The following is a 21,926-nucleotide window of genomic DNA, read 5'->3' on the forward strand; positions in this document are numbered from 1 at the left end:
ATGGTCCCATGGGGTAATTTGATGCCAGTGAAACATGACCACATGTTACATGTTTGGGACATGCTGGCCTACAAAATTCTATATGGAGTTCAGCGACTAGCACCCAATATGTAGTATCTGCCATTTAATAGACTGCATTACAATGTACAGTACCAACATTAACATGATTTAACACATTGATAAATAAGCTTCTAAGTAGTTTAAAAATCACATGGAAACAAATTAAATTTGAACGTGAAACAGCAGCAACCAATGTAAACATCTAATACATCTTGTATCATCTCATCTCTCATATTTAGATCTATGAAAGCTGTAAAAAAAAAAAAAGTTTTTACAGATACAGTACCAGTGCAAAAGTGCAGCAAAATAGTTTTTTTCCCCAAGACACTGTGAATACATAATACATTACACATTATAAACAAACACCCATACAGTATATTATTTCCCTTTGTTTGTGCTGAACAAACAGTGCACATAAAAATATATTCCATTATTTACTTGATAGTGTACAAACCTGTGCTCTTTCCCTGCTTTCAGTTTAAGTTAGGAATAAATTAGTCCAGTGGTTTTCAAACTTTTTTTTTTAACCCATGAAGGTCCATTTTTCTATATCTATAATGGACCCAGGGTCCATTTGGTTCCATTTGTACACTCTCAGAGTTACAGATAGGTAAAGGTCTATTTGGAATTGGAACCACCACAAGGAACACTGAGGGTCCCTTGACCCCACTTAGAGAACCAATGCGTTAGTCGAATACTAGCTTAACATTGTTTAGAATCAAGAGCTGGCCATCAGTTGGCGTAGCAACAGACGAAGAGAAAAGAGAGATCCCTCCCTCCCTTTCATTGAACCTGAATGAATGCAGGCATTAACAAAGGAACTGGTGAATGCAGAGGAAGATGAGAATGTCCCTGTGGAGAGAAGGACACTGGGTAAGAATCATTTAACCACTGCTATTTTACTCACCTTTAGGTATGCATTTGATATACAGTATGTATACCATTTCCAATGTATTTATGGGTATGCTGTATGCTTGTTATTGATCCGTCATAATGTGTCAAAAGAGAGAACATTAAAGTGGGACCTGCAGACATACTTACATGCAGTTATCTATCCTCTCTCTAAATGTATTATTTCATCATTCCAGAAGAACTTGCACTCGTGTCTGGAGAGATAGAGATGCTTCTTAAGGTGGGCGGTGGTGGACCACCAGGTTTGGCCAGCGTGCTTTGTGCCAAAGTATCTGTTATCCAGGTGAGAGCCTTCAAGCAATTCTCCACCTAGTGGACCAAAGTAGCATGAATCTCAACCTTCAATTAACTTGTAAAACAAACCTCTGAGAATCGTGGTAAACATTTGGAGTAAATTGTGCCCGAGGTGTCATCACAGACAAAAGATCAATGTGAGGCATAGGAACAGGCCCGGGGGGAGGGAAGTGCTTTGAATAGACAGCTTTAAGTTACCTCAGTCTCCAAAGCTCTCAGCCTGTGGTCAACGTCTCTGGTTTCAGTCAGCTGTTTCAGCACAGTGTCCACTCTGCCAAAACACACACAGTTCAGTACAATGCAATACAGATTTAACTGGTACAAGTCTATGGCCTGAGGTCACTTTAGTGATTGACATAAGTGAAATCGGATGAAGTCGTTATCATCTCACTTGGCAGACATCCGCTTAAGCCTCTCAGAGTCGCTGCCTCTCTGAATCTTGCTCTGGTCTGTCAGGAAGTTCTCCTTCTGAATGGTCTCCCATGTCGTGAGACGGTTAGCCTCTTTCCCTCTCAACTCCAACACTAAACATTGAGGAAAAATGCTTAAAGAGGTTGAGCTGATAAGCTTGGCCTAGACAATTATCAAAACATTCCATTGGTTTCCGTCATAATCAATGTAATGTTCGGTAGGTAATAAAAGCAAGAAAGACAGCAGGTTTAGCACAGATGAGATCAGTTTTCAAGAATAATGCCTTGGGAACGACTCCCATCATTATGTTGTTCATGACTTCCCCCACTGGTCAGATCACAAAATATTTCCCCAAAAATAAAATAAAAAATAAAAATAAGTCGTTAATACTACATTAATTTTTCAAATCAAATACTGACCAAAGTGGTGGATCTTCATAGAGGGCACCTTACGGATTTTCCTCTTGATAAAGAGATGAAGGTGGGACAGGATGATGAATGGAGGAGCCAGAGAAGGACGGGAGTGGTACTCCACGATGAGGTTATAGCGCTGGAACTTCCAGTAGATGTCACTTTTCTCCTGCACCTTAGTGAAGGTGTAGCTGCATGGAGGATCCAAGGGACAAATAATCAACACACTATTATATCAAACAACTGAAAAACAAAGTGAAAATGTATATGTAATATTATTATGTTTCATTGGATGGGATGACATGTAGAAGACAAGATAAGGGATGATGAGAGGAGAGAACTGCTGAGTGGGCAACCAAGAGGAGAGAGACAGTGTATCCTAGAGAGTACGGTTATGGAGCCACAGACAGAACGAAGAGGAAATGTCCCTGGTTCTCTACCTGAACATGGCAATGAGGAGGTTGATGAGCAGAATGTTGGTGACCAGTAGGTAAATGACCAGCAGAATGACCACCAGCCAGTTGCTGTACAAGCTCCTACATGGCTCAGCACCGCCATCTATCAGTGTCACGTTGTCAGTGCAGTGCAGGTCCCATTGTTTTCCAACTGATGAAAATAATAATAATAATAATAATAATGAGGATTGGAAGGTTGAATTTCAAACTCTTACACTGATGTGAAACTAAAACTAATAAAATTACACAGACAGACAGACACACCCACCATCTACTTCCTCAACAGGAATCTGTCCAAAAATGTGCAAGTACGGTCTGTAGAACACGCGACGGAAGATACGATCTGGGCTGGGATCATAGGCATAGAGCAGTGCCTGATTGGCTACTCCATATGCCAGTAGCCACACCCCCAGGAAGGAGAGGAAGAAGAAGATATCTTTCATCTGAAAGTGTGAAACAAAGACATGTTGTGTTCATAATATAATACAAGTGACCAACACTACCCTCACAGCATGATAAAAGAGCATTAATGTCTGTCCCATGTCTTACCATCTTGCCAACAATTATGATTTTTGGTCCCAGTTGTTTGTGAATGGCAAAGATGTGAATGAGGCGGAGCGTGAAGACCATGAAGTCGATACACAGTACACTTCGTCCAGACTCATAGGACCACTCAAACATCCTGACACACAAGCAGAATAAAACACATTTTATCTCTTTAACCACAAAAACTTTATATGCTTCGTTGACTGGGGTCCCCCAGGGGTACTTCGCCCCCTAAACTTTCCCTCTGCACCAAATTTCATAGGCGAAATAGCTGATCTACAGGGCAGGCTCACAACGCATCGGGCAATTTTTGCTGAATGTTTGCCTATTTTTGCCAAATGTTTGCCTATAACAACTTGCCCAGAATAGGGACGCTAGGGTTCATGTGGTTAATACAATTTAATTCAACTTTTATTTGTATGATTTGAAGATTCTTATCACATTCTGGCATTTCTCATAGCTCTCCATTTACTTCAAGTAGTGTAGACAATAGTCAAAAATGTCTGTCTAGTACCAACCTGCATGTAAGACCAATAATGAACAGAATGATGGCAGTGAGGTCACACTGGTTCCAGAGATCCTGCGTGTATAGCCTCATCCTCTGGCGCATAGTCTTGTTGCCCACCAAGAATGTCTGAAAAGTAATTAATCAAACCGATTTGTGAATGCAATGTTTGTGATTATGCTGTTCAATCAGCTGTAAGAGGACAGTGTTTTCATCCAGGTTTTTGTAATTATATATTAGGTAAAAAATAGGTTTAATATACTGTTTTGTTAGGCGGAACATGAGGAGGGATGCTGGTGGTAGTCCGTTGTCCGATTGTTTGTATACAAACTTGGCAATAAAATTGAACTTATTCTGATTTTATAATGGTGAATATTTTAGAAATAAAAAGGGTTTTGTTCCTTGTATTAATTTTGGATCTTTCTGACACACGATTCAAACATTATTCCACTGTTGCACATTGTGTAGGTATTTATTGGATGAGCGGAGGGTGTGTACCAACATGGGAAATGCAATGCAAGATACCCTAACCTCCTTCCACCCACCTCTCGGATCTCCTCACATACGATGGTGAACACCCAGAAGTACAGCACGTATTCAGTGATGGCCGGGCCTCTAGGGGGAGGTGGCTTAAAGTCCACCAGCAGCACATAGGCAAACAGGAGGAGGAAGACGAAGTACATCAGCACGTTGCCCAAAAAGGAAGTGACAGGGGCGATCCAGAACTGACGCCATCTTGAGACAACAAAGGGACTCTTGGGCGGGGGAGAGCGGCCTGTCCAGGAGAGTTGGACCCCAATTAGGAACGTAATTACTACAATAAGACAGTATCATGCCATCTGAACTAGTTGTTCTCACTTCACACTGCTAAAATAAATACATTCAGGTCTAAAGACACAACAGCAACTGACTGTAACATAGGCCTTACCTTTGATAAGAGCAGGTGTTCTGGGATTGGGACTGTGCGTTTCCTGTGTTTCAGCATCACTAGAAAAATACAATTACATATGTGTGCGAGTCAGTAAAACTATGATGTCTGAGGCAGACAGACAATCCAATAAAAAGTTACACATCCTACTGTATGTTAATCAAGTAAAAGCATTGCTCTCTTACTGTGGGTGTGGGTTCATATCAGAGAAGGAGAAGATGGTGGTTCCATAGCCTGCATAGCTGCTGTCATTGCCCGGTTGGTCTTGGTTGGGTTTTTCCGGCTCCTCCTGTCCCTCTAGTTTCCTGCGAGGTGGAGCGGCATGACAAACCCGTGAACAAAAAGGAAGCTCAACTTAAAAGTATTTCAACTCATTTTGAATTCCATCTATAACTTTGGTAATAAAGTATAATACACAAATGGGACAACAAGACAAACGTGTAGGGCCAGGCACCAACCTGAAGGAGATGAGATTGGTGTAGCATAGGACGGGGCAGAAAAATGTAAGGAGGAGTTTCCACACGTCTGTGGTCTTCTTCATGTCGCCCCACCAAATCTGAGTCAGCAGCGACTGAGAAGAAGAATGGTCTGTTTTTAGCCATTTCTCTGCGTTAATGTAACACAACTGTGTATGTCAGTTGATTATGTAATTCGATTTACATAAGCATACAGTAAACCCCCCAGTGTTGTCCTGACAAAGGTGTAGACCACCATGTGCCTCTTCTGATAAACATGGGAGTCACTGGTCTTTTATCTTTGTTTCACCTGACAGCGAGAAGTTTCACTGGGAGAATGCAATCCATGCACAGGTTCACGCCATCTCTCCCAGATCTCCTCTCCGCTGAATAGGTTTCCCCAACTAATCAGGGGTCATTAGATCAGCAACAACAGCATGCCTGATAGCTCACCAACTTCTAACCCGCAAACACTGCCAATTGTGTTTGTTGGAGCGGCCGGTCAAGCCGGAGGAACCGCTGCCAGGAAATGAATCCAGTGTTTTGAGGACTTTTTAACTCTTTGACTGCGGTTGACTCGATAACGCGTCAATTGCTAGTTTGTCCAGTTGGCCGTCGACGCGTTAGACGCGTTGGACGCACGTTCATCGTTTAATCTCTGATCGCGCTATTCTGCAATGTTTCACTCTAGGATTCGAGTTCCACTTACTTCACCCACACTTGCATCCGGTTTTATGGCGCAGATTCTTTTTCCGGTTTTCTTTTTGTCATTTTCGGCCAGAATAGGGAAACGCACGTTTTTTCACACGGTATAAAATACGAACGGAGAGGTCCACTTCTATAATCTATAGTCTGGGTGACGAACAGTCATCGCCGTCGTGTATCACATCGTACATTTTTGCAATCGGAGAATCGGAGAACACGTCACATCCGGTTTGACGTATTTCACTGTTTGGCTCTGTTGGGGGGGGGGGGGGGTAGCGAGTCAGCGAGCTGATGAAAGTGTCTATTTGCTGCTCTCTACTGGTGGAACCATCGTATGTGTTCAAAACCGCAGCTAGACTTACTATATGAAAATTAAATAACAAAATAAAAAAACAAATACTCTGGCAGTCAAAGAGTTAACCGAGTAACCGGAACTCAGATTGTCGAGGATTCCAGCTGAGCCAGTCAGATGGATATGGACAAACCTGTACTCCATCGTGGCTGAAGAAGAGACGTGCGTCAGCAGCCATGCCCATCTGGAGGCATGTTATGCCGCCCCATACTGAAGACTTTCTGATGAGCAGCTTGAAGGAGCGACTCTCATTGCTCTGGTAACATGAACCGAACACATCTGAGGGCAAAAGACAGCAGACCGGCAAAGCATTATAGAGAGCTGAAAATAAAGAAATAATGACACATTTTCATGCAGTAGACTGTGGACTGTTTCCAAACCGGATACATAATGTTGATAGAGTGCAATGCACGCAGTATCACAAGAAGATATCAAAAGGGAAAATGTAGAGATGAAACAAGATGTTGGCTTGTTGTGTCATTTACAATGAGCTATGTATAAAGCTATTAAGAGCTTGGTGGTGGCAGTACCATATCCACAATGCATTGTGCAATCAGCCAGAGGAGATGGGTGACCTAATATAAAAAGGTTGAAAAGTTTGAGTTTAGGCATTAGGATAGAAATGGGTTTTGTGCAGGGTAGGATCTGGGAGAGTGGTTAGCCGATGATATTGTGCGACATCCAAGCCCCCAGAACCCAGAGGTGGCATTGAAGCGCATTGGACATGCTGGCCATTCATATGTACTGCAGCTTAAAACGGCCTGAGCCACGGTCATGAACGAACAAACAAAAACAGTTTCGACCAATGGGCTCGACGCACAAGCTTGCGCACAGGGTTGTGAACGTGTCACAGAAGCCCCAAATAAGCCCCGCCCATCACATTTACCAACCCGGAAGAAGGGGTGATTTTGGAGTATGCGCTGGGTGAGCAAATCAATGCAAGTGGATGGGCGGGGATTTCCAGTGCCCTCTCTATTATTTTTAACTCTATGGTGACATCAGATTCCTAGATTCTGAGCTTGTAGACATAAGGTATCAGTTGACGACCTAAAACTTTAGTTTGTTCAAAGTCTCACCATGTGCCAGGTTCTCAAACCTCTGTGCCAGCTCTTTCATAGAAAGTTTGGTCTCCCCCTCAATTTCAATCTTCGACATCTCCCTTAGCATCTTACAAGCACTCAGAGCACTCAGCACCGACTCCCCTGCCTAGAATGAACAGGGGGACAGAGGGAGAGAGTACATATGACATAACATACAGTATGTACTTATATTTACATACTGTATCAATACAAATCTTTCAGCCTTCTCTGAGCATAAGGTGTTTTACCATCTCCCAGAAGAAGATGGCCATCTCACTGCGGTTCTGTAGGACAGCCCAGATAAAGAGAGAGGCCCAGGGGCAGAGACAGCGCTGTTCCCTGTAGCCACAGAGTCCACGCAGCAGCTTACTGGCACGCTGAGAAGGAGAGAACATAACTATGACAAGGAAATGGGAGACGGGCAGTAAAAGCTCAATTCGGGATAATATAAATTAGGGTTATATTGACATACATTTCTTAAAGAGTTTGATTTGTAGATCGAAAATATACTACTATATACTATACTACTATCTTACCCTATCATTTCTGCCGCCTGAATTTCCCCCGCGGGATCAATAAAGCCATCTATCTATCATAAATATAGGTCAGTTTTGTTTACAAATATTACCAACGTAAACAGACTTTACAGTTCCAGAATACAGTTGACACCGAGACCTGAGTCAATCACCTGATCTAGAGATTAAAAACATATCCAGGGCAATATTATTCGTTTATGTTTAGATTACGGATCAGGCCTTTAAGAAAGTAACCGCGTTAGGTAGCATGGCATTCACATACAGTATGTTAAACTGAAGAAATGTAATACAGTACAAAAGATGCAACAGATCCTTGAAACATTGCAGCACATGAACCCTAGCATCCCTATTATGGGCATGTAATAATACTGTAGGTGAATATTTAGCTACATTTGCAGACATGTGAGCTTGTAAATTGGCTATTTTCGAGATCTGGTGTAGAGGGAAGAAGGAGGGGGCCCATGTTCAGACCCCTGGTGAATCCCGGTCAAAAAGTAACTAGGGGTTAAGAGAGTAGTAGTTAGTATTCTGAAGAGTACCCTCAGTGCCTTCCGGTGGGAGGTGACGTCTTCTAGACCCAGAGCAAGAAAGTAGAATGGCTTGCACACTTCGCCCATTAATATCTCCAGGACACGTGACACCTGGAGAGAGAGGGAAATGGCAAAAGATACGAGTGTCAGGAAAGACAAACTTATCACAAAAGCCACATTTCCTGTGGCTCTGTTAAACTCCTGCAGATTTTTTTGCAGAAAGCTTCATAACACATTTTATTATTATCATGATTATATTATTGACCAATGAATAACACATTTGCTTTTCCAAACAACCTTACAGCATACATTTCTGATTAAAGGTCATCTCTTCAGCACCACTGATCAATCAAGGATCATAGTATGCATTTCTCAAAACCCTACCTCAAACAGGGTGATCGTTGGTCCACTCTGTGGGCTTTCCAAACTCGACTTGTCAGGTGAGTCTAGCAGGTTACCCACAGAGCCTGGGATTGCCTGTCGCTCCACCAGGCGGCGCTGTAGCATATAGTAGGCCAGCGTGCCATCAGCCACTGAGCGGTAGAGGCTCTCCAGCCTGCCGTAGGTCAGGTACTCCAGGATGTTGAAGCCATTCTCAGTGAAGAGACGCACAAACTGGGGCTTGTCATTGACCAGGGCGTCTGTCATGGAGTCCTCCAGGTCTTCATCCTGTTGGATGAAGAACAGGGACAGGTCATTTACAACTTGTAAATGACCAAGTCTCTACTTGTTGCCCACTTGCTCCACGCGTTTCCTGGTGCCCAAACTTTTTTTTTACAAGCCATTTTTTTTGTTATGGCTTGTAAATTACAAGCCATAAATAAACAAGATTTTGTAGCCCAGACAATGAAATAGATATTTACTTCAGGTCTATACATTTTTCCTGTGTAATTGCCTATAGCATTAAAACTGTATTGTATAATATAGATTGTGTGACAATTTTAGCGATTTACAAATACAGCACAACTAATAATACTTAAACATTTATAATACGGTAGGTTGCACTTGGGTTGAAAAATGGTTCACTCTGGGGCTACATACCATGGTGTGTGTCTGCGTGTGCGTGTGTGCATGTAAAGCATGTGTACAAAGTTCTTTGTACCGTTTGCTAAATGGGTTACAGAATGAAGAATTAATAGAATAGCATGATTATTAAATTCCATGGAGACTATTGAGCAGTTTCCAACTCCCAACAATCAGGTTGATATACAGTACAAGCGCTGAGCCATGTCACCATGTTTATATTAATATGATTACACTCCACCTGTGCTGCCATGGCACTATCACTTATGTGTATACACATCTGCTATTAACACCTTTACCGCCGGGCCCGTAGTTCTACGGGCCGTTAAATCCAACGGTTAAGCGCCGAGCCCGTAGTCCTACGGGCTGCGGTCTTTTCGCGCATGCGCGGTCCGGGTGCACTTTCGGATTTTTTTTGATCCACTTCCGTTTCCGGTTTGATGACAGGAAATAGAATTATTTGGGATCCGGTTTCGACGATCACGCCCGCTCCCATTCTACAGACGAAACTGAAACTCAATTCTCTTCCTGTAGTTTTTTCTCCTCGCATTTCACTGTTTAACGTAATCCGCTCTAACTCAAACATGGATGCCCCGTTTGACACGCGATCTTCACTGGGAGATACAGGGAGATCTCGCGGATGTAAACAGACCGTTCACGGCTCAATCTTAAGGATTTTAACAAGATCTATGGCGACATGAAAAAAACAAAAAAACAACAAAAACACCTTGGCACTGGTGAGTACATTATGAGATTAACCTCTGGCGGTGGATGTGTTAAAGGGGAATCTCGGACTAGCCCTTTTCTTACCTTTTATATGCATTATGTTATTATATCCTAGGATGAGTGGTACAGTAGAACATTTTCATAACTCCATACCGAGTCCACCGCAGCTAAAACCCCGAGCGGACAGTCCATGCTCTAGATAGCGCATTTTAACACATTGGCTGCCAAAGACGCATATCTGCGTTCTAATTAATTTCTCGCCTGGCTGCCAAAGACGCAGATCTGCGTTCTAAAAAAAAAAAAAAAAAAATGTTTTTTTTTTTTCTGTTTTTTTGACCCAAAGACCAAGGAGATATGATTTATCGAAGATTTAAACTCCTATCCACTTCCTTGTTAACTTAAAACTTAAATTCTGTATCTCGGCTCCTGAGTACTTTTTTTTTCAATGAAAAATCTCTGGCAGTCTACAGCAAAACATCTGAAATAATTCTGGCAGATTAGGTGTTAATAGCTTGTGGAGGGTGTTCTGTCATTATGAACGTCAGATCTCACAAAAAAATAAATGTTCTACTGTACCACTCATATTAAAAAAAGGTAAGAAAAAGGCTAGTCTGAAATTCTCCTTTAAGTGACGTCTCACCTGCACAAGAGATTCAACATCTGCTTTGATTCAATAACTTCTTCTGCTATTTAGAGTGTGAGATATAGATATCTATATCTATCTATCTATCTATGGTACATATATATATCTATATATATCTATATCTATATGAACACCTGTAGTGATTATATCTCTTTCTATGACTTCTTGTCACGTGTTGGTTCTCACCTTCCAGTGGATGTCACCATTGAAGAGCTCACTCTTGGCGATGTCCACTCTGTTCCAGGTGACTGCAAGTTTCAGCTCCTCAGTGTATGGGCTGGCATCACAAGATTCACGGTGCTTACTGGCTGAAACATGCACGCACATGCAAACACAAACACACAATGTTACAGCAATATCATAATATACTGTTAGCCACTTTATTTTAACCTCCCAGGACTAAGGATTATTATATACTAACAGTATAATATTGATTATTGTTCTATACCTCGCACCAGGGCCTTGAGAAGGACTGTATCGAAGTCATCTGGACCCTCCTGCTCTCCATGGTAGACTGTGATTAGGTCCCTGTTCTGGTAGATGCTCAGAGCCTGAGGGTCAGAGTCAAGGGTAATAGGATGAGAAATGACTTAATTCTGCAATTAAGTATCAACTGTAAACAGAAACCTGTAAGTCTTTGTGATATTATTATCATTATTCTGATGGATTCTTGCAATTACGCAGCAAATGTCATCAGCCAGATTCAAACCTGTGACATATGATATACTGTACATTCCCGACCACTGGGCCAACAGTGTGCAACAGGCAGACAGACACTTAAAAAGGCCTTTGAAGTTAAGGTGATAGTTTCCCCACTATTATTACCCAGAGTTAGACACTCATGGATGGCCAGTTATGCAGACAGTATTCCAATGAGCCTTTGGAACTGTTTACATTTAAACTGCATGCACAGACATAAAAAAAAGCGATGCACAACCAAGTATGAATCAGGCGTCAGTTTCTCCACCTCTCTCTTTCTCTCTAGTCTGTTTCTATGAGACGTCAGTCTCTTCATCCACACTGGACTGCAGCCTTTATGACCAGGACAGTATTCATAAAATAATCTTCTTTCATTTCACCTCCAGTCAGTGTTCCAACACTGTCCTCTTGAATGTTTGGAGCTTGATTTGTTAAAATATTTCATTCAAAGTGCCTCTTGGTTTTAACTGTCAATCAGTTTCTGCCAACAACCTTATTCCAAACTAGTCTTGTGCTTTAAAATGGTTGTAAGACCCCAGTATCTGGTGTTTACACCTCTCTCTCTCTCTCTCTCTCTCTCTCTCTCTCTCTCTCTCTCTCTCTCTCTCTCGTATCTACAATAAGTCCTACTTATCTGACTCTGGATAAGTAGGACAACTAGTAATTTTCAGCTAAAAACAAACAAAACCTTTAACCACATGAACCCTAGCGGCCGTATTGTGGGTATGCCATAATAGGCGAACATTCTGTGAAAATAGCAGATCTACAAGTGTCACGTTGCGATGTGTTGGGAGCTTGTAGATTGGATGCGAGCTTGTAGATTGGATATTTTTGACAAAGATATTTGGTGTAAAGGGGAAAAAGAGGGTCTCCTTGGGGGACCCAAGTAAATATGGTTTAAAGGTTCTATGACATTCATTTTCACTTTTTTAATTTTGTATGTTTTTTTGGGGGGTTTTATGACTTCAATTACACCCAAAAAATCTGAACTTTGAACATTCAGTGGATTTTCTGTGGTCTGGGGTTTTCTGAATAATTAGGCTGAAAAGTAATCTGAGCTTGGCCCTTCGGCAGTGAGGTCACAGCCGATGATTAATCCCGCCCACTCTCCTACTCGCCCCTCCCCTCCCCTCCCCTATCCTTTCCTTGGGGGGGGGGGGGGGGGGCGGAGCAGAGGCGATGATTGACAGGCAAAATCCCTCACCAGCGACACCCGCAGGCAAAGATTTCTTTTTTTCATTGCAGTTGAAAAGGCTTTAGAAATGTGAGAGAAAAACACCTGCCATGGATCAATGGAGTGGATTTTTTTGTTAAAACTTTCTATACATGTTTGAAGGACCATGACAAAGACTTTTAATGTGTGGTAAAACTGAACGTCATGAAACCTTTAAGTGTTTAAGCATCACAGTGCTGACCATTGACCAGAACACAGAAAGAAGAAAGAAGACTCCCTGTCAACAGAGCACACAAGCACTTTAACACCCGTAGACCTATCAATATTATGTTGAGAAAAGCCCATTGACTTAAGGGTGTGTTGAAAGCCACATTACTTTGTGGTAGTTTGCGCCATCCACTGCCCTTACCTGTTCAACAAGTTTGTCCGTCACTGCTTCAGAAGGGAAGTGCTTCCTGACCCGTTCTGCCACCCTATCCTTCAGATCACTATGACCTGCCTCACCATCTCCCTCATTGGAGGACTGGGCAGCAGGGGCAGATGATAGGTTCTCTAAAATGTCACACAAGAGGTCAGCCACACCTCCTGAACCTGCCAGCACCAGCCAGGGCGTTGATTTCTTCAGAGACAGATCCACCCGCTGATAAAGATATTAGGGGAGGGAGGGAAAGGGAGAAAAGCGGAGGTAGGGAGGGAAGAGAGGTAGGGAGGAAAGAGAGGGAGAGCGCAACAGGTATGCATTTCAGACAAATGATTTAATTACAACATTGCTTCTCTACTGGTTACTACTTTGAATGCCTGGCTTTTATTTCTTTACATAGCACTCCAATTTATAAACGTTCTGATGCCTGATACAAAAGCACTGGTCATTGCAGTCTTTATTATAGGTTCTTTATCGGTTGTCAGCTTTATATAGAATGGCACACACCCAAAAGTTGGAGAGAGGTAGACACAAGCTAGTAAACATTTAAGAATCATAGAGTTGCACACTCAGATGTCTCCTCTGCTGTGAGCAATGAGCAGTCATCCAACTACAGTATGCTTGCTCACTGGCAAATCAGCATGGCGAAGGCAGCTTCTTTCGAAACGTTAGTCAATGAAACACAGCAGAGGAGAAACCCTGAGTGTGGCATGATATTATCCCATTATGACCAGGAAAGCATCTGACATTTTAGCCATTATTTTATACTTATAAAATAAATTATACTATAATAAAAATAGCAGATCTACAAGCTCATAGCGCGGCACTCAGTGCCGCCCTATGAGCTTGAATATCCGCTATTTTTGAATAGCCAAATAAATCTTAAAATGACACAGATGCTTTCCCGGTCTTAATGGGTTATAATTGCGTTTGTGTGTGCCTGGATTGTCAAGAAACTTGGTAGAAATGATCAGTAGGCTGCCCTGAACAGATAATTCCATTTTTGGCCATTTTTGCATGGAGTGCACTGCCGATTCCATTAATGTGCCAGGCTGATAAAAGCCCAGTTATGTCATCTTAATTATATTGGATGAATGATTATTGCATTAAAAAGCAGTGACTGTACCTCCAGCATTGATAGCTCTCCTGATATGAGCATGCAGAGAACAGGAATGTCAATGCTGCCACTGCCTGTAAGAAGAAAAAAATAAAATCAAACTGAAATGATCTCCTCTCTCATTAGTATAGTTAATTTATAGCTATAGCACACTGATGTACTGTACATACATACAACCTACCATATGTCTACATCTCTTATATGTGAATAGTACCAGTATATATATATATATTTCCATGTTTCATGTTTTTATTTTGATATTATACATCACTCTTTCATTTGGTGTCAAGAGGTTGGGCAAAGTAAGAATTTCACTGTACAGTGCAACCTGGCTCTCTCAGCACATAAGACAATAGAGCGCATTAAACTATTTGACTTTAAGCTTTGAGGACAGCTCTCTACTTGATTCTACATGTTGAATAGCTCAGCCTGAAATTCAAGCAGCGGCACGCAATGGCCAGTGTCCAATCAGATGCCTAGTCTTAATCCCATCAATATCCAGTAACGTGCAATAACCACTAGGGGGTCAAAAGGAGTCGAAATGAAGATCTGAAGTGAATGGTGTTTGGGTCTTAATGATTTTTATGCTCATTTAACTAGTAATGCAATGGTGATTAATCGATTGTTTTCAACTATTAAATTGAAGACTATTTCTAAAGGAAAGAAATAAAAAATTCTCCTCTGACAGTTTATTTACTCCTGACAATAAAAGACATATTTTGGTTGTAAAATAAATATATTTTGGTTGTGGACAAAACAAGACATTTGAGCCCTTTGGGAATCACTAACAGACATTTTCCACCATTCTATAGCCCAAATAAATGTAATACTCTGATTGCTCGACAGTCATTCAGCAGCAACATAGTTGCCTCACAACCACTGCTTGAAAAATGCACTCTTCTTGGACTAAACAAAAAACATGCTAGTTCTTCTAGCAGTTCAACACAAAATCAACCACAAATAAAGTAAAGTGTTTTTACTTCTTTTAAGTCACTTTATTCACTTTTTGACCTGGTCATGGCAAACAATACCCATTATTATTTTAATTCCACTAACAATCAAATTCTTTACATCCACCATCCCTTACCCCAGATGCCTGTGCGTTGGTGGGAGATGTAGTCCTCTAGCTTTGCCCTGAAGACTGTCTCTCCTCCTCTGCGACCTACACTCCCATCGTCCACCAGCAGGAAGGCCTGGTAGTTGTTGTCCAGACTATAGGAGTCCCCGGTTTTGTTCTGGACATAGTACTCAGCAGGGAAGCTGCCCTGAGGGATGGAAGAAAACAGGAATTGCATACAACAGTGTCTATCAACTACAGTACATGTAGGTCAGGGCCGGGCAATTGGTCAGGAGCATTTTCTGGTGTGTCCAAGGTGTGTGTGCATGTGTGTGAGTGTGTGCGCACGCGCACACACTCACTTTAGGCATAAGATTAAAGTAAAACGCTACTTATAAAGTGTTTGTGTGTATACCTGAGGGTTGACCAAATGTTGTCGGTTGTGAACGAGGCCCCAGGGAGCGATGCCCAATGCAACGACTTTGTTGACAGAAGAGGCTGCGGTGGCGTGGTCCCTCACCGCCTCTCCTACGCATCTCCCGACACCTTCACGCAAGCCTGATGTCAATATCCAGGCTCCTGGGTGCGTGTCGTGTGTGTGCAGTGCACATACAGTATGTTTTTTTGTTTGTGTGCAATTATGAAATATGTAAATATGTGAGTAAGAGTGAGATGAAGTAGATACAATTGTTTGTGTGTTTTGGTGATGAAAGGGAGAGAGAGACAAATTTGATCATTAGAGATGTCCCGATATTTTTTATACGTTTTAAGAATTAGCCTTCGGAGCTGTCAAATGCCACTACTGTGACATCAGTATTAATCATTCAATCATTAACAGTCTACAGCACTGACTTCTTGAGACAATTAGGCCTCCAGTCCTTAACGGGTCTTTCACTTTTTAACATTTCTGGGGTCATCTTAACGTCTACTCTGGCTTTGGTGTGCAATGCATCCTGACCCCAGACAGTTTTCAAGTTGGTTGATTCAATATTTAGATGTTTGATATTCCTTTTATCAGACATGCTCTATAGCTATACAAGCCCATTCAACTTCAAAATCGATTTAACCATTTTAGACTCATTGAAAAAACACATCATAAAAACAAAAAAAAGGAACGTGTGTTTTCAATTAGTCTAACATGGTTAGAATGGAGACTGAATTTGAATGTTGAATCAAGCAACTTAAAAACTGTCTGGGGTGCACACAAAAGCCAGAGTAGACGTTAAAATTTGACTAGTGTTTTAAAGTGAAATAGCCCAAAAATCACTTCCAACCTGGTATCCCTATGTTGGGCATGTCATTATTATAGGCTAACATTTTCAAAACCTTTCAAAGATTTTCAACAGATTCTCAAACATAGCACGTATCGCATATGTGATACACTGTGAGCTTGTGGATCTGATATTTTATGCTATTCATAATATATAGGGCTTAAGTGGTTAGTTGGATTATGAGCTGATTATTAGCTGAAGTAAATTATTTAATATTCTTCATGCATTTCCACATGCATTTCAGCCATTAGTCATCTACTATAGAAGACTCTGGTCTCATAATTGGGATAGGATACTGTAGTATGTTGTTTCCATATAAACTAGATTTGTTTCTTTTTTTAGATAGGTTCGCCCGTCTCCGTCTATACAGTGTATCTATATTTACTAATCTCAAGAGGAGGGAAGTGAAACAGAGAGGACCGTTCTCACAGTACTGTACTGCATCCTCTGCATCTTGCGCAACATCCACAAAGCTCTCTGGTAATGCAGTGACGATAGCATAGGGGTGTGTGTGTGTGTGTGTGTGTGTGTGCGCGTGCGTGCGCTCGCTCGCTCTCATGCGAGTTTCATTTTTGTATTCAGCCGTTTTTGTATTCAGCCTGAAACTGAAAGTACAGTACACTGATGAAGTCATCAGTCTCGTGCAGTACAATTATGACATTACATACAACATAAGCTATGAGCCACTTCAAAGCCCTTCAGATCAAGCCTTTTTTTAAGTTCAGTCAGATAACTCACGAATAGATTGAACCAATATAATAGAACGAATAGATTGAACAAATATTATAGAATGAGAATACAAGTGTGGATGTAATATTTCATCTTGGCGTTCGGGCTCTGCTACATATTTCTCCCTGCTCAGCACAATTAGACAACCACCATTAAACAGCCTTTAAGAGCAGGGAGATAGATATACAATAACAACCCCCCATGGGGAACAGAACCAATCTCTGGTAATGCAGTGATGATGGCATGACAATGCTAATGCAGAAGAGAAATATTACACCCATAGCCTACTAGTATCCAGCCCACTGGTGGTGCTGGGGTGGTGGTGGGAGCGAACGCCGCATGACAACAAACCAGAACACACAAAGCGGAAGGAACACAGATTTAGGTGAGCTTCAATCTGGGAACCCATCGTCAAATAAAAAGGAAAAACAGCTAGGTGAGCTTAAATACCCGCCCCATTGGTCAGCTGATCGCCACGCCAGTGTATGACGTATGGGTCTTGCATGACACTGTATACAGACCCATAGTAATGAGCATGCATGTAACCTCTCGAGTGTATACTGAACTAACCTTGCAGGCTACGTATCATTTATACTTTGGCCATTTCTGCTAATGTTCTGATGTATGAGAGTAAAGAGAGAAGGGTGCACAGAGAGGATCAATGACATGCACATTTGTCACAAAGCCAGAATCCTAAAGTTGTGGTTACATGTTTGACAGCTTGAAAAGGGTTATGCCTAATTTATGCTTTGTCACAACAGGGTCGCTTGTTGAAAATAACTTATTTCAAAGCAATAAATGCAATGTGACACCACAGCAATGCAATGTGACAGTCATGTGACAAAGTATCAATTAGGCTTCAGGGTTAGTTGATTTGTGTGCCCAATGCCAGAATTCTAACTTATTAGTATTCCCTAAATGCAGACAGTGACACTAAACAATTTGCACTAGAAATAAACTAATTGCACTCCTACTTCACTTTTGCATATTGTTGAGGATCACAGATGACAATGTAAATGGCTGTCCAAAAGTAATTGCAGTAAGACCAAAGGAATCTAGGAAGACAGAGTGTAGGACTGTAGTTTCCACAAACAGTTAATCAAACTAATCATTATAAAGAATTATAGATAATCGATAATTTAATTAAAAAAATAGAATAATAAATCAATTGAAAAATAGTAAAAAAGATCTATAAGCTTACGTTTTAGCACGACACCGTGCGACGAAGTATGAATAATGCTAAAGCGGTTTATCGAAATAAACGCTTCTCGGTTATTCGATTAATTGAAAAAGTAATATATAGAATCGTTAATAAAATAATAGTTGCAGACCTATGCCGCACCTACCTGTGCTTTGTGAGGCTTTGACCAGCCCCTGCCTGAGCACCTCCCGAACCCAGGTCTTGACCTTTGAGTTTCCTTCTCCTCCCACCACAGATACCACCAGGTTGGGTTTGGGCAAACCCCAATGGGTTGTCATCAGGGTGTAGGCCATAGAGGGGTTAGTGTTCCCCGACAGGCGCAGGAACTAGGTGAGAAAAGTATATAAGATTATGACAGCGATGGACACAACCTAAATACCAACAGGCTAAGGTGGTGTATAGACCAACTGCTGCATTACAACTGCCCTATATTGATCAAATTGAAGTCGTCTGTGGGTCCATCTGGACTATTATGACACAGGCCTCATAACACTTGGTGCCTATTGCTCCCGCACAATAACCCAGGTGACGCTGGGTACGATATACTGTATATAGACAGACACATACAGTGCTCATGCATAGTGCTGTCATCATAGCACTGACGTCATAGGCTGGCCTCCAAGAACTTTGTGCCTATTTTACACCCGCACAGTGCCGGGCAACAGGTACCAATGTATACAGAGACACAAGGTGCTGACATCATTGACCGGCCTCCAAGTACTCTGACAAAGGGTACCGCCACTCAGACAAGCTGATCAGCACTAGGGATGTGTAAAAGTGACAAAAAAAATATTCTATTACTGTAAATTCTATTAATAACGATTATTCGTTATTAATGGCTGCCACCCGCCGCCAACAGCTGTCTCTCACTAGCCTTGGACAAACATGATAATGCTAATGCAGAAGAGAAATATTACACCCATAGCCTACTAGGTATCCTCTAAAATGTAGTCACCGTGGGCAGGGTTTGGATGACAATATAGCCTTTGCAACAGAAAATGTTTTTAAAAAATGTATATTCTATTTTTATCCTAAAAAACTATTCGATTATTCTGACCCATCCCTAATCAGCACATCACGAAGCAGCTTGTTTAAAATAATGCAGAGCTGTTCATTGCATGCATGTCGTTTCACACAGGAGTGTGTCTTATTTAATGTACACAGCAAAACTCTGTTAATTTAACTCTTGAGTATTTTACTGTGTAGTTGTGGTGACCAGGATTTCAAGCAGGGCCAACTGTGGTAGTCAGGTAGGGTAAATTATCTTTAAATGTCCTCTCCTTTCTAAAAGACTACCATAAAAAAGCCTTTGAGCAAGGAGCTCAAATAGAAGATTCATTTTTTAATGAGCGGCTTGCAGAGATATATGTGTGTGTGTGTGTGTGAGAGATAAATGTATTCTCATTCTACTAACCGGGTCTAATGAAAAACATTTTGTGATATATTTTCTCCCCCTTCTGCGTGCGTGTGCGCGCGCGCGTGTGCATGTGTGTGTGTGTGTGTGTGTGAAATGTATTCTCATTCTACTAACCAGGTCTAATGAAAAACATTTTGTGATATATTTTGCTTATTAATTTGCCTCACCCTTGGGGGCCTCAATGCATAAGCAACAATCTTAAGAGCCGACTGAAAATGTTGAAATAGATGATGCAAGACACCACAGTGAACGTTTATCAGATTGACAATCAGGCACCCACATAGCTGTGCCTCTTGCTGGCTCCCGCAAAATGCAACTCTCCAAAGGCATCGGTGGGATATTCAGAGGAGTGCTGGGCACTGTCCCAGTGGTTGACGATGGCTGTGCTGAAGTAGTCGCCCAGAGCCACTGATTCATGGCCGTCCCTCCGACCCCCACACTGGCATAGTGTTCCTTTACTGATTGAGACAAATAGGGAAATACATCAAATGGACCAGTGGTTCTCAACCTGTGGGTCCCCACATGATTGGGGGGGGGGGTCCCCAGATGACAGTAAAGTGACAAAGGACTTTTAATACCAATACCTAAAAAAAAAATTCAGACCATTACTGCATCAAAAGTAATCAACAAACTATACTATAAAAACTGGTCAAAAATGTGCCAAATTGTCAAATAATGTAAGACCGAAGCAAACATTTTTTAAATAGCTGATCTACAAGCTCACAACGCCTCGCTGAGCTATGTGAGCTATTTTCACAATGCGGTATTTATCTGTGGAACCAGACAATCTGGTCATGACTTTTATTTCCCCTTTTTTGCCATTTTCAGTTACTCTTCCGCTTAAGGAGTAATTCACCCAAAAATGACTTATTTTCTTTCAATTAACCACCCCATGAAGTCTTGAATTCATGGAGATTGTTTAGTTTTTGTCGCATTCCTGAGCCAATAATTTGATGACGGGTCATCGGTCAATAGGAGACTGTCTCCTACTAGAGACTCTGCCAGTCATCAAATGATTGGCTTAGGAATGCGACAAAAACAAAATAAAATCTCCATTCATTCAAGGCTTCATGGGGTGTGTACTTGATAGAAAATAAGTACTTTGGGTGAACTACTCCTTTAATGTATTGTGTTTTTTGACGTAGGTAGGCCATTGTTTACCTGGAAGAATCTTCCACAAAGGTGGTGCACACTCTTTTCTTGTAGAGTTTGGGAATCCAACTCTGAGAACAGTTTTCACAGGTTATTACAGCACACTGAACGTTATGACATTTTGTATCTTATTATTCATGGGATAAGATGTAAAACATGTAGGTTAGGGGAGACAGACAGACCGATAGACAGACAGAGATATTTGAGAAACACAGTACTGATACGTTTGGAGCATATTACTCAATTCATGTAGCTGCAGGTTTTTACAAAGTTTGTTTACCCCACTTGTTTACTTTGGTACAATGGTCACTAGGTGAGGAAGTTATTGGGCAACTGCCGCTCTATTTTACACAGTGCGTAAAAGAGAGTATCTACATTATTCTGTCGTTGTGAATTCACTTGCATACAAACCCCAACCCGCACATTCCTGGCTGCCACACATGTACAGTATAACGAGCGGTTCGTTTGAAAATAGAATTTGTTAACCGTGACGTGACCCATCTACACCTACATGACCTACATGACAGTTTTAATGTCTGCCCACCTGGTCCTTGTCTTTAGCACCGGCGGCGGCTTCTCCCCCTTCTTCCTCCTCGTCGCTCATGTTCCGCGGTGGGTTGATTTATTAAACCAACTTTAATGCATTCCCTGCTTAATGAAATGGACAAACTACTACCGGGTATGACTCCAAAACTAGTAAACTGACATTCCCTGTCGTTTAAACGCCACCTGAGAAGGCAACAAAGCGCCGCATATGGGTGTGGTTGGAGGTTCAGCTGAGAGTCTGAGGTGAAGAAAAGTCACTTCACAAAGAATCCAGACAGACAGACAAACTTGGGGAAATGGGAGGGACCATATCCACTGTTAATCTAGGCTCGTTCCCAGCCTCACTCATCTGCGAAGTGAAGAGTCTGCCCTGCCCTGCTCTGCTCTGAACCATGCTAGGCTATAACCAGACAGTCTCAAATTAGGCTAATTGGCTGTACTCCATCGATGTCATGAGACTCATGACCAGTGGTGGAGGAAGTACTCAGCTATTTTACTTAGTAAAAGTACTTACTAAAAGTAGCAATACCACAATATAAAAATACTCTGTCACAAGTAAAAGGCCTGTGTTC

At 41.7% G+C, this 21,926-nt stretch overlaps 1 protein-coding gene across 1 annotated transcript; it reads right to left on the minus strand.

Moving 5' to 3' along the window:
• Positions 1–109: 109 nt before the first annotated feature.
• LOC308105511 (transient receptor potential cation channel subfamily M member 4-like) lies at positions 110–21,618 on the minus strand. Its single transcript, XM_080456292.1, has 28 exons — positions 21,353–21,618; positions 20,818–20,879; positions 19,937–20,114; positions 18,385–18,565; positions 15,454–15,617; positions 15,069–15,246; positions 13,991–14,055; positions 12,853–13,083; positions 11,019–11,121; positions 10,757–10,878; positions 8,563–8,847; positions 8,188–8,289; positions 7,361–7,489; positions 7,110–7,239; positions 6,167–6,312; positions 4,980–5,092; positions 4,707–4,826; positions 4,522–4,580; positions 4,139–4,368; positions 3,607–3,722; positions 3,092–3,224; positions 2,811–2,985; positions 2,528–2,693; positions 2,097–2,278; positions 1,658–1,790; positions 1,465–1,537; positions 1,102–1,281; positions 110–912 (listed from the first exon to the last, which is right to left on the minus strand). The coding sequence occupies exons 1-27, from the start codon at positions 21,410–21,412 to the stop codon at positions 1,132–1,134; spliced, it is 3,786 nt and encodes a 1,261-aa protein (XP_080312418.1). The 5' UTR covers positions 21,413–21,618; the 3' UTR covers positions 110–912; positions 1,102–1,131.
• Positions 21,619–21,926: the final 308 nt, after the last annotated feature.

Source organism: Gymnoscopelus braueri (genome assembly GCF_963280865.1).
Source record: "Gymnoscopelus braueri genome assembly, chromosome: 17".
Classification (NCBI taxonomy): Eukaryota; Metazoa; Chordata; class Actinopteri; order Myctophiformes; family Myctophidae; genus Gymnoscopelus; species Gymnoscopelus braueri.

Coding starts and splice junctions, on each gene's coding strand:
- LOC308105511 (XM_080456292.1), bottom strand. CDS start 21,412: ATGAGCGACGAGGAGGAAGAAGGGGGAGAAGCCGCCGCCGGTGCTAAA. Junction 11,122..12,852: donor CGGACAAACTTGTTGAACAG/GTAAGGGCAGTG, acceptor TCTGACCCTCAG/GCTCTGAGCATCTACCAGAA. Junction 1,791..2,096: donor TATGAAGATCCACCACTTTG/GTCAGTATTTGA, acceptor CTCAATGTTTAG/TGTTGGAGTTGAGAGGGAAA.